At 36.9% G+C, this 13,452-nt stretch overlaps 1 protein-coding gene across 5 annotated transcripts; it reads left to right on the top strand.

Moving 5' to 3' along the window:
* The first annotated feature begins 4,537 nt into the window (after positions 1-4,537).
* Positions 4,538-11,905, top strand: LOC132117090 (beta-1,3-galactosyl-O-glycosyl-glycoprotein beta-1,6-N-acetylglucosaminyltransferase 4-like). Of its 5 annotated transcripts, XM_059526147.1 has the most exons (5): positions 4,539-4,810; positions 5,303-5,387; positions 5,475-6,510; positions 7,616-7,688; positions 11,738-11,905. In XM_059526147.1, exons 3-5 carry the CDS (start codon positions 5,476-5,478, stop codon positions 11,743-11,745), a joined length of 1,116 nt encoding a protein of 371 aa, XP_059382130.1. In that variant the 5' UTR covers positions 4,539-4,810; positions 5,303-5,387; position 5,475; the 3' UTR covers positions 11,746-11,905. The 5 variants fall into 5 exon arrangements, with proteins under 5 accessions (XP_059382129.1, XP_059382130.1, XP_059382127.1 ...); XM_059526146.1 differs by lacking the exons at positions 7,616-7,688; positions 11,738-11,905 and having other exon boundaries at positions 4,538-4,810; positions 5,475-6,270; positions 6,376-7,485; XM_059526144.1 differs by lacking the exon at positions 11,738-11,905 and having other exon boundaries at positions 7,616-8,216.
* The last annotated feature ends 1,547 nt before the right edge of the window (positions 11,906-13,452 follow it).

Raw genomic sequence — 13,452 nt, 5'->3', positions numbered from 1 at the left:
GAGGAGAGAGAGGAAGGATGGGAGGAAAGACAAAAGGATCAGGGCTGGACGGAACCAGCGGAAGTGAAGCAGAGGGACCGGCAGGTCCAGGAGGAGGTGGGAGAGGGAGGCCGGGAGGGAACACAGGAGACACAGAAGATTCAGAGCTGGGCGGAACCATCGGAGACACAGAAGATTCAGAGCTGGGCGGAACCAGTGGTGACACAGAAGATTCAGAGCTGGGCGGAACCAGCGGAGAAACAGAAAATTCAGGGCTGGGCGAAACCAGCAGAGAAACAGGAAATTCAGAGCTGGGCGGAACCAGCAGAGACACAGGAAGTTCAGAGCTGGGCGGAACCAGCGGGGACTCAGAAAATTCAGAGCTGGGCGGAACCAGTGGAGACACAGAAAATTCAGAGCTGGGCGGAACCAGCGGAGACACAGGAAGTTCAGAGCTGGGCGGAACCAGTGGAGAAACAGAAAATTCATAGCTGGGCGGAACAAGCGGAGAAACAGAAAATTCAGGGCTGGGCGGAACCAGCGGAGAAATAGAAAATTCAGGGCTGGGCGGAACCAGCGGAAATGGAGCATAGGAACTGACTGGAGGAGGTAGGAGTGGGAGACTGAGAGGGTATACAGGGGGATCAGGGCTGGACGGAACCAGCAGAGAAACAGGAAGATTAGGGATTACCTCCATAGACCAGTCCATAAGATCCAGAAGTTGCTCCATATTTTCCGAGACCGAATACAGCTCACCCTCAGTCGCGGAAGTGTGGGCAGGGCGTTCCTCCACGCCCTCGATCTACACTAGGACTCCCACGATGCACAGTGTTGCCGGCTCACACACCTGGTCAGTCTCGCTCTCGATGTCCTGAATTGGCTCGGGCTCTGTGGCTGCGGTGGGCTCTGGCTCCGTATGTCTTGATGGTTGCTGGCTGGTCTCTGAGTCGGGAGTGGGGCTGGAGAGATCGTCTTCGGCGGTGCTGATGGTCCAGGAAGATCCATTTTTCTCCAGCACCCACTCCACGAAAGCGACGAAATCCTCTTCATAAATGTGACATAGGTCTGCACGCATTTCTCAATACAAAAAAGTATGCAAATTTCGGACTTGCATCCTCTTTAGTTTGTCCACGACGACACAAATCCGGTAATTCTGCAAACACCAGCGTACTTGATAACATCAGTCAGCTCACCTTGTCTACTGCAGTTTTCCTCACTGTATTTACAATAAAACTAAATAGGATATCAAATACCACTGTCTCCTTTCTTTTTTGCTCCACCTCGCTCCTGTAATTTGTCTGATCTCTTATTAAATACTTATTGATTAAATACTAGTACTTATTTGTTACATACTAGTACTTATGATTAGATACTAGTATTTATTCATTAGATATTATTACTTATTCATTAGTGACTAGTAACTTTTATATTGGTACTAGTAACAAATTTTACATTTTTGCCATTGACTTCTATAGGGATCTGTCATTGAGATATCTAGTTCTATTCAGTTTTGACTAGTATGTATTCCACTAGTGAACAGTACTTAATTTTTATGTAGTATTTTATGTAGTTATTCCTTAGGTACTAGTATGTATTTTTAGCTACTACTTATTTATTAGATACTAGTATTTATTCATTAGGTTCCAGTGCTTATTTATTAGAAAATAGTACTCATTCATTAGATACTAGTACTTATTTATTAGATACTAGTAATTATTTATTAGATACTAGTAATTATTCAAAATGTTACTAGTATGATTTTTTTTTATTTTACTAGTACATTTTTTATTTTAAAATTGTATCTATAAACCGCACTAGTATCTAATTTAATGTTACTATATATTTTTAGATACTAGCATATTTTCCATTAAGTACTAGTACTTATTAAGTACTTAGTGCTTATTCTTTAGGTACTAGTGTCTTTTGTAAAGTAACTAGTACTTATTCATTAGATACTAGTACTTAATCATTAGATACTACTCATTCATTAGATACTAGTACTTAATCATTAGATACTACTCATTCATTAGATACTAGTGCTTATTAGCTTATTACAAGTGCTACAGAACATTAATGTGTCTGTAGCACCAGCCAGTGTGCCCTGTAGAGAGTCTTATAGCACCAGTGTGCCCTGTACAATGTAAAACATTCAGTGTCTGTAGCACCAGTGTGCCCTGAACAAAATATTAATGTAAACACATTCCGTGTCTGTAGCACCAGTGTGCCCTGTACAGAACATTAATGTGTCTGTAGCACCAGTGTGGCATGTATAGAATATTAATGTAAAAAGATTAGAGGTTGACCGATGTATCGGTTTTGCCGATTAATCGGCACAGAATATTGCTGGAACAATTGGTTATTGTCAAAAATCCATGCCGATAGTTTTCTGGGTTGCGTCCACTGCTGGAGCGGCTGTGAATAGTCTGTTTTCATTGTACAGTTTGAGAGCGGCCTCTAGTAGTTGAAATTACTGACAGCACATGCTGTTTGTTTAGACACGTGATGCTGCATGCTGAACAGAGCAAGAAACTTTAGACCCGGATTTAAATGCAGCTGACAGAAAACCCTGCCCTGCCTCAGAGCACCATTCACGTAGTGTTCCATTAAATTACATTATATTCGCCCTGAACCATTGTTAATGTACATAATAACTTGTATATTGAGCATTTGTATCGAAAAGTTTTGCTTTCTGTGGCTCTAATAAAGTATGTATGCTTTATTTATAAAGCTATAATATAGAACGCTCTTTCCATTTGCTCAGTTTTTTGTGTCCATTGGTAAATAAATAAACTGTTTTAGACCACTGCTCAAATTGAATGTGATGCGTCCCGAGTGTGTGTGATACCGGAGAGTTCTCCTAGACTCAGCGCTGTTCTTTTATTTTGATTAGATAATCATTAATTAAATAAATAAGTAAAGTAGGTCATTACACTTAAATCAAATCACGATATGGACTAGTATCTGTAACTATTAAGCTGCAAAAGTTGATTTAAGTATGAATCCTGTATGTTCTGCATGACTCTGTTAATGAATGGCGCAGACACAGGGTTTCATCATGTTACACACACTGAAGCGCGTGTGACTCTCACGGTGATTTCAGCGTCTGCCGTCTCACTAAATGAGGACATAAACACATGAATAACATCTCATGTGAATATAACTTGTGGATGTTTTATCAGCTGTTTGGACTCTCATTCTGACGGCAGTGGCACCCATTTATTTGTGAGCAAGTAGGCTGTGTGTTAAATTGCTGGAGCCTCTTCCCCTTTAATCGCCAATGCTAATTGCCCCCGGACTGCAATTTCTACTGAATTTATTTGTTTTTTTACTTTGTGTTCTTACTTGTTCTCCGGTAAAAAATTTTACATTTTACTCAAGAGTCCGAACTGGATCAAATGTAGTCCATACAGAGTTTCTGGAATTTTTCTAATGAAGCATTTTAATTTTGGCAGTGGCTATTAGCACTAAGTGTAAATATCAATAGAGGCTATTTACACTAAGTGAAAACAGCAATAGATGCTATTTACACTAAGTGAAAATAGCAATTAGATGCTATGTACACTAAGTGAAAATAGCTTTTTCTTAGCAATAGGCACTATTTACACTAAGTGCAAATAGCAGCATTTTTAAGTGATATGCTGTTTACACTGCAGATAGCTATAGATTATATTTATGTTAAAAATTTTACTACTTATTACAAATAGTGGCGATTATCTGCACCTCAGTATTGTAGTAGGCATACGTTGTAAAACAATATACAATAGCCTATTAACTTATTGAGTGTAAATTGTAATTTTAATACAAATTATTTAAAAAGGAGAAAAAAGTTAGCAAAAAGGCTAACTCGAAACCAGGTCAAAATAGGTAGCCTACGCCACACGTTTTACCATCTACGCCACTAGATCTGAGAACTGTCGGGTGTCTTTTGCAGTGTTGACTAGCCGAGTCACACGTTGAAGGGTAGAGTTAGTTTAAATAGCGGGAGACCACTCAAATTCCCTCTCCTTCACCCCTTCGCTGAACTTGCTGATCACATCTGCATTTTTATGCGACTTCTCCTGACTGCTGACTGCAATTGAGTTGGATTGAGGTCGGATCATATTCACAACTTAAACGAACCGTACCAGAGTTCGTCTGGAAACGTACCGAGACCACCTCTTCAGCTGGGTCTCGGCTCGGTTGTTCGGTGTGCACCAGAGTACGATTGCTGTATTCACAGCTGCCAATAAGATCCACACCAAAGGGGGTAACGAAACGAAGCAGAGTTCGTCTCAATCGAACCAAACAAGACAGGTGTGCATACACCCTTAGTGTAGACACTCCGTTTATTTATTTTTTCTTTGGGATTATCATGGGAGAACAGACCGATATTGTGTCAACGAGCTGATTAAAACCTATAAAACCACATGAACCAGCTTCAGTTAGACATTAGACACATTGGCTAACCGAGTCACTACATTGCGTTAGGTGCACGCGCGAGTTATAAAATGTGAGTTATTACTAGCATGTTAACACCCTCTTGTTCCACCCACGTACGACTATCTTTCTTCAATACGAATGTCAGAATTTGAAAAAAATGACAGCGTGCTGAGAGACGCCATTCACTTTTACATACGAAGTGAACGATGACTGTCATCTCTTTTTGGTTCGACGAAAGAATTAATTTCATACGGGATATGAAGAAAGATGGCAAAAGTTTCGTTTCTGGAAGAAGTATGCAGCGTTATCAGACCAACCCATCCTGGACTATACTGTAAAGTACAGTCGAACAAAGGGCATAGACTCGCTCTCACACGCTCCGACTCTGACTCTTGAAGACTCTAAGAATGAGGTAACATAAAAATACTTACATTACCTTTAATTCATAAAATACTTGTTATATTATTATTATTATTATTATTATGAAATTAGGGCTCTTAGAGTTAACAGTAACAATTTGTGATCGTTAAAAACATGAATTGGTTTCAATATTGTTGTGAAATCCAATGACACAAAAATATGTTTTTTTGCACAGACTAAAATCCAGTCTAGAACAATGTATATATCTGGATATTCATAAGATTTTTCAATCATTCTTAAATATTTAAAAAGCTGACGCTTTCGTTTAGGCCAGTGGTTTTCAAACCGGTAATGCGAGCACTCCCAGCACTTTGTCTCCCTTATCTACCTCACCCAATTAAACTCATCATCTCATAAGTAGAGACTGCATGACCTGAAATAGGTGTGTCAGACAGAGGGAGACATACAAAATGCAAGGTGCTAGGGGTGCTTGCAGGACCGGTTTGAAAAAGTTTTAACATTTTGTCTATTTTAATGACAATAGGTGGTGCTGCTCATGCTAACCAAACTCATGCTCCTGCTCATTCAGAGGATAGTGCCAATGCTGCTGGTCTCAAATCATCACAAAGGTATGGCTGGACTTCCTATAGCGACTCACCATAAAATTCATACAGTACACATTACGTTACTACATAAGCTTTCATTTCTCCCTACAGAATGAGAAGGTTGTGGCTCCGCCTAAAACTGAGAAATGTGATATGTATCACTTTAACCTTGGCACTTGTTATATATTGCTTCACAATCACATTTTCAGTAGTGAAAGAAGGAGGACAGGAAACAGAACTGTCAGAGAACCTCCGGCTGACAGAACACTATGGCATTAATTGCACAGCAATATATGAAATGGAACCAGTGGAAGTGGGCAAAACTTTAGTCATTCTCAAGGAAAAAAGCTACGTAGGGCAAACTGACAGAACTATTGTGAATGCCACCTATGACTGTGATTGGTTTGTGTCATGGGGCTATGATGTGATTCAAGGCACTGAGTTTGAGCGTGAATTTCCCCTTGCTTATTCTTTGGTTGTTCATCAGGATGCTGCTCTTGTGGAGAGGTTGCTGAGGGCCGTTTATATGCCTCATAACATATACTGCATACATTATGATCTGAAGTCCTCAGATGACTTTATTTTAGCAATGAAAGGTCTGGCTCGCTGCATCCCCAACGTCTTCATTGCCTCAAAGCTGGAGAGGGTGCAGTACGCAGGCTTCTCACGACTCAAAGCGGATCTTAATTGCCTGTCTGACCTCCTAGATTCTGAGGTCAAGTGGAAGTATGTCATCAACCTGTGTGGTCAGGACTTTCCACTGCGGACAAATGCTGAGCTGGTGTCGGATCTAAAAGAGCTGAAAGGCAAGAACATGGTGGAGAGCAAGTGGCCTGAAGGAAAAACAGATCGCTGGACTTATCAACATTTACTAAAAGATAGTAATTCAGAGTACTATGAGTTTCCTGTAAGCACTTCTGAGAAGAAATCTCCACCTCCTCACAACATAGCCATGTTTGTGGGCAGCGCCTACTTCACACTTTCAAGAGAATTTGTTGTTTTTGTGAACCAGAGTCCCCTAGCCAGTGATTTCTTGGCTTGGTCTGAGGATACATACTCACCTGATGAACATTTCTGGGCAACTATGATTCGTGTGTCTGGAGTACCAGGGGAAGTGCCAAGTTCTGACCCTGAAATCTCAGAACTAGTAAGTAAAACCCGTCTGGTGAAGTGGTCTTATCTAGAAGAGATTCTTTACCCACCATGCACTGGAGTCAGTATACGAGCTGTATGTATTTATGGTGCTGCTGAGCTCAGATGGCTCCTAAACTACGGTCACTGGTTTGCTAATAAAGTGGATCCAAAAGTGGATCCTTTTCTTCTGGAATGTTTAGAGGAGATGCTTTCAGAAAAACGCCTGAGGCCAAAACTGCAGTAACAAGTTCTATAATAGATTTTTATTTTACTGGTGAGACTTTAGGATTAATGTTAAAAAAAAGAATACTGTGCTGTTTTTTTTAGGGAAATCAATATTACATTTAGTTTTGTATTTGGGGTTTCTGGTAAAAAATATTATTTTTTTTCTGAAAATTATTTGTATTTTGGTTTAAATGTTTTTGTATTTATGCAATTCAGCCAGCATGGGAGCAATCCTTTGGCAATAATTTTTTGGTTTAACATGCCAGTCCTCTAATTTTTCATAAATGAATACTTGTTCTGTTGCGTATGAGATGTAACGCGAGACAAATGTGAATTTTATTAGAGCAAAGTGAAGGAGCACAAAAACATTGCCCAGTTCATAAGAACAATGTAGTAAAAAGTAGAGTGGTACACATTTGTTCATTGCTGATGAAACATCAATTATGTCTCTCTGATTAAATATTATGAAGGAATAGTTCACAAATAGAGAGAGACAGAAAAAAACTAATTAGTGGAAAATGTATTCAACCTCGGGCTATCCAAGATGTGAATGAGTTTGTTTCTTCCTCCAAAGAATTTATGCTTGTAAGAAACAAATCCTTCAAGGTATTTTAACTTGGACAAAATAGTTTGTAATCCATAATAACGCTTTCTCCAGTGGAAAAAGTCCATCCACTGTTACCTTCCCACATCAAAATCCACTGTCATATTTATTTAGAACTGTTTTAGATTTTTTTTTTCTTGTTCGCTTTCAAACGGTGCTTGATCTTGCATATTTCTCTCCTGATTCAGAAGAGGTGACTTTTTCACTGAAGAAAGCCATATTATGGATGGGGGACTTGGAAAGTAGATGGATGTGTTTATTTTAAACATGTCTCTTTTCTATTCACAAGGTTATTGTGATGCTTTCATCAGCTGTTTGGACTCTTATTCTTATGGCACCTACTCACCTCAGAGGATCCATTGGTAATGCAATTTTTTTACAGATCTGTTCTGATAAAGAAGCAAACTCACTCTCAGGATGGCCTGAGGCCATTTTCAGCAAATGTTTATTTTTACACTAACTAATCTTAAAATAAGAAAAGAAAAAAAACATTTAGAATGGCAGGGAAATTTTTTTTTTCAAGCTTTAAAATCACTGGATCTTACACATGTCTATCTCAAATGGAGAAGACTTTATGTTAGTTCCGAGCAATGAAACTTAAGCAATAATTTGCAGAGCATGGATTTGCATGTGCCCTCTGGGTTGCCATTGGGCCAGATTCACAGAAGGAATAATGCAAATCAAGTAAACAAAACACCCTAAAACTAGACACAATTTGCCTGTTGCAACTTCTCATCATGCTGGCCGGTTTTGAGGGCTTGTAAGAATGCAGCAGACATCCCTCGACCTGGTATACTCTACTGGGGCTATACAGCATTGCTCCAAAACAATAAAATAAATAGCTCTTTAACATTTAGAAAGTGTTAACTATATTTTGATGAATAACTGCTGCCATTATTAGAATTATTATTATTATTATTATTATTATTATTTGCATTTGGTTAAACTGGATTCCAGTTGTTCAGTAAATCCCAGGTATTTTTTTCTTTTCTTTTTATCTTTTTATTTATTTATAAAGCACAATAAAACAACAATGGTTGACAGTTGTGCTGAACAATATATTTAGAAAATATCAAAATACATAAAATAGTAAGACAAACAAATAATAATTAGAAATGACTCATACACTTGCCTTGTTTTAAAAAGAGATTCGGTAACACTTTAGTATAGGGTCCAATTCACACTAATAACTACTTGCTTATTAGCATGTCTATTATTAACATATTGGCTGTTTATTAGTGCTAATAAAGTACAAATAATGCATGACATCCATAATTCTACCCAATACCCTAAACTTAACAACTACCTTATAAACTATTAATAAGCAGCAAATAAGGGTTTAATTGAGGCAAAAGTCACTTGAAAAAATGAACTTGAAATAAAGTGTGACCAGAGATTATATTGCAGTTGTTCTGATAGAGATTGGAAGGCTGTTCCAAAATTTAAGGCTGGCTATGGTAAAAGCCCGGTCCCCTTTTCTCTTTAGCTTAGGGACCAATAAAAGTTTCTGATTCGATGACCTTGGACATCTACTGGACTGTGTAAACTCAAAATATCAGACATGTACGAAGGTGCCAGTCCATTTAAAACCTTAAAAACAAAAAGTAAAAATTGAAACTCTAATTTTAAAATAGACTGGCAGCCAGTGCAAAGAGAGTTACGGAGTTACATGACATGCAAGAAAAAATAAATAAATCGTGCACACAATTTACTAATTCGTTCCGTCAATTTACTAAAGCGTGCACACGATTACTATTGCATTCCCTCGATTTGTTAAATCATGCACACGATTTAGCAAATCGAGGGAACGAATTAATAAATCGTGCACACAATTTATAAATCGAGTGAACGCTATAGTAACCGTGTGCACTTTTTAGTACATTGAGGGAACGAATTAGTAAATCGTGCACATGATTTAGCCTTATATTTTGTCCTGCGTGTCATGTGCGGGGCTCCGTAAAGAGTAGGACGGATAAATCTGTTCATATTTACAAGTGCCAGTCAAAAGTCAAAAAGCTGCATTTAATGTTTGTAGGTGATTCATACATGATTGGTAAATACCAATATGCATTGAATTGCAGTAGTTTAGTCGAGAAGAGATAAAAGCATATATAGTTCTAGATCTCCCTTCAAGTTAAAAAACTCTTCACCTTCGCAAGGAGTCTGGGCTGAAAAAAACTTGGATTTGGCTACTGCATTTACTTACTTATTAAAAGTCAAAGTGGAATCAAATACAACACCCAGTTTTTTTTACAGAGGGCTTGACATATTCAGCCAGAACAGCCAGCACTTGCTGTATGTTGCCAGATACAGCAAAAGAACCAAACGCAATGGCCTAAAAAAAAATTAAGAGACATCCAGGCCTAAATACCAGACAGACAAGGAGTTAAAGCACTCAAACTCTGGTTGTCATTTTGCTTAAAAGGCACATGCATTTGCATGTTGTCAGCTTAACAATGAAACAACACTTTGTGCTTGTTAAAAACGGAACCAGACGGGAGCATATACAAAGAAAATAAAATTGGAGCAAGGATAGAACCTTGAGGAACTCCACAATTCAACACTGATTTAGAGGATGAGCGCCCATCCACACTGAGAAAGTTGTATTATTCAAGTAAGATTAGAACCATTTTAGCACAGAACAATTAATACCCACAAAGTGTTCAAGACTGGAAATAAGAATACTGTGGTCTACAGTGTCAAATGCTGCACTTAAGTCTAAAATCAAAAGTACTACAGAGTTACCGGTATCAACTGATAGCAAGATATCATTTAACACTCTTAAAAGGGCAGACTCAGTACTGAGATGTTTCCTAAAACCTGACTGAAAAGTTTCAAACACACTATTTGAATCTAAATAACTTAGCAAATGATTAAAAACAACTTTATCTAAAATTGTAGAAAGGTAAAAGGTAGAAAGGTAGACTGGAAATGTCTAGACACATTCACAGTCACATCCAAATTTAGTTTTTTTATTTTTTAAAAAGAGGTTTGGTTGGTTTTAAAGAGATTTTGAAATATTCAGGGACAGTGCCTTCAGAGAGACTGGTATTTATTATAGACAGGATACACGCTCCAACAGCATCCAAAATCTTAATAAATAAATGTGTTAGAATAATATCAGTTGGAAGACGTAGTGGGTTTTAATTGCCTAGTAAGTTCTCGAAGAAAATCTATAGAAATTGGTTCAAATTCATTAAAAAGGAATTGCAGGCCAGAGGGACAAAGGGGTCATAATCTCTAGGAATAATACGCTGTTTTATATTACTAATTTTATTTTAGAAAAATCTAAGAAAGTTTTCACAAGCTATAGCAGGTTCATCAAAGTGAAAATCAGCAGATGGATTTATAACAAAATTTACTTGTAACTTGTCCCTTTTCCACTTATGCTCTGCATGCCGACATACTCATCTCAGTGACCACGTAGTGTAATTTAGCCATGGTTCAGCCTTAAATTTCTGTTGTCTTTTCCGCAAGGGAGCTATAGAATCTAAAATGTCAGAGTTGGTAGAATTAAACCAAGTAAGTTGTCGTTCAGCATTATTAGAGGAAGGATCAAGAGAACATAGCTGATAGGCCTCATTAAAATGTGCAGATAAATCTTCATTAGCTATAGGACTAAAGAGACCAGAGTACAGGCTTGTGTACTTTGGAAATGTGAATTTCTATTTCTGATAAAAAGCAAGTAAACATTACAGGCTTATGATCGGCAAAAGGTAACTCACAGGTCAAGATCACATATAGAAAGACCATATACCAAAACCAGGTCAGTTGAATGGCCCAGAGAATGCGTAGGACCTTTAACCATTTGGACTAAATCAAAAGAGTCAATAAGACTTGTAAAATCCTTTGCTAGGGAACAACAAACATGAATATTTAAATCCCAAACAATCAAGATTCTGTTAAACTGTGTAACAACTCATCCTAAAAACTAAATTTGCAAATTTATTGATAAAATACTTATTTGGTTTTCTGTAGACGATATACAGCAGCAACCACCAAATTTTTGTTGTACTGGAGAACTTCACAGTTTTTAGGCTCTGACAGCCAAAGCTGCTTTAAAAGACGAATGATTAAATGCTACCCTTTCCAGGTATGGCTGCAAAACCTGAAAAAAAAAATGGAATTTCTTGTGAATTTACCCCTGAGCATGAAACTATTTTTGTTTTTCATATTTGTGTGCATTTTCTACCTATTTATTTGCTCACGAAATGAAAGGGTATGTTTACAATGTTTTATTGTTTTTTTATTTCCTTTAATAATCATCTGTGGTTTATTGATGTATTGATTTATTTTATTACAATGTTTTTCATTTTACATGTTCTTTTCTAATTTAATTTATTAATCACTTTCACAGTGCATTAATTTTCTGTGATATACCATGCTTTTAATTGTTTATTGTTACATTCAGTGTGTTGAGCGGTCACGTCCTGTTTTTGAGTGGTGACAGAAATGCAGCTGTTTACTGTAGTTGCTTAGACTGGCTTCAGTGAAGCAGATGTGCACATTATTCCATTTAATTTATCAATACATTTACAATATATTTAGATTTTATAAATATATAAAAAAGAACATATTGTAGAAAAGGTTCAGTTTTATTCCGCTGATGTCTGATGAATGTTGCCGAATGTCATGAAGGTCACTAACTCAACACATGTATCTCCAACGCATATGCATTTTTAACATTTCTAATTCTTTTGGAGTTGACAGTTCCATTTGATGCTTTATGGCAAAGGATGCCAATATATGTTAAATACATTTTTCATCAGTTTAAGTTTGCTCTGTTGTGTGTGAATGAATTGTTCAATTGTTAAGGCCTGAATTTAAGATTCTAATGACACTCAATATTGAGGAAGGAAGATACTATTTTGGTCTGTCTTATGGTCTAATTGCACGTATTATTTAGAACAATAGGGATGGATGAAGAGTGATTTCAGATTTATGACCAACATTTGCCAGAGTTATGAACATTAATAATCTTTCACCCTGTGAGTCAACCTGTCCATGTAGGCATGTGCTTACATCATTGTTTGCCAAAACACAGTCTATTATTAACAAAAGTTATGCAATGCAATTTCTCCCTTTTAGTGTTTATTTTGCTATGCTACTGTATAACTGGTTATGGTTGGTTGTGTTGTATTATTTGCAGTTTGGTTTGTTTAAGATAGTTTTTTTGCCTGATGTCTGTGAACTTGCAACCCATTTTTGGGGTTCTGACTGACTCATTAAACCATTATCATTCACATTCACATGAGTAGACTATGTCTATATAAAATGTATTTATTGTATTTTAGTTTAGACCTTCAGAGGCTTTAGCAGCAACAGAAGGAACCAAATTTGTTTAAGAGGAAATAAAAAAAAAACTAGGCAAGAAAGTAGGAAAAAACACAAAGTGAAATGTAGGCCATGCAAATTGTACGTATTTTGAGCAAAGTTTGGTGTTATACATAAATGTCGATGGTCAAAGAGTACACCTAGTTTTTACAATTTAAATATGAGTTATGTCAGTAGGCTTAAAGTGAAGGAATATTTAAGGAACTCTAAAGCAAAAAAAAACTATAGATTGTTGTAAAGCATTGAAACGTTATCCTTTTTAAGGACATTTGCACTTATTTTGTAGTTCGAGATATGGAATGTTCTCAATATCCCTCTGTATATAGTTCTTATTTTTTGTTGATTCATTTAGTATTTTATTTCTTTTTTCCTTAATTTGCATTTTTTTACAGTCATTGTCTGTTTTAATTTAATAACATTTTGCCTTTATTGTTAATTTGTATGTGAATAAATTTGATATAATAAAGTCCCGACCACCAATTCACGCACATAGGTAAATGACAAGAGTGGCAAACGCAGTTGTATGCAGAAACCAAATGATAAACTTTATATGATGAACTATTTTTAATGAAGTGCCAGATCACAGTCTTTTGTTCCAGCTTGAGAGACAACACCTCTGATTTCAGTAACAGAAATGTGTGATATTGTTAAAGCCTATATCACTGTACATCAAAGGGCTCATATTCATTCTGTGAGATGAGTTTAGCAGTAATGACAAATGATTTTTATGATAGAGTACCTGTTTATGTTTAATGGATCCATTTTTTGAACGACAAAAATAAAATAAAAATG

Source organism: Carassius carassius, chromosome 36, assembly GCF_963082965.1.
Source record: "Carassius carassius chromosome 36, fCarCar2.1, whole genome shotgun sequence".
NCBI lineage: Eukaryota > Metazoa > Chordata > Actinopteri > Cypriniformes > Cyprinidae > Carassius > Carassius carassius.
This window is presented reverse-complemented; position numbering and strand designations above follow the sequence as displayed.

Bases quoted from the DNA above. Each gene is read 5' to 3' on its own strand.
- LOC132117090 (XM_059526143.1), top strand. From the start codon at position 5,476: ATGAGAAGGTTGTGGCTCCGCCTAAAACTGAGAAATGTGATATGTATC.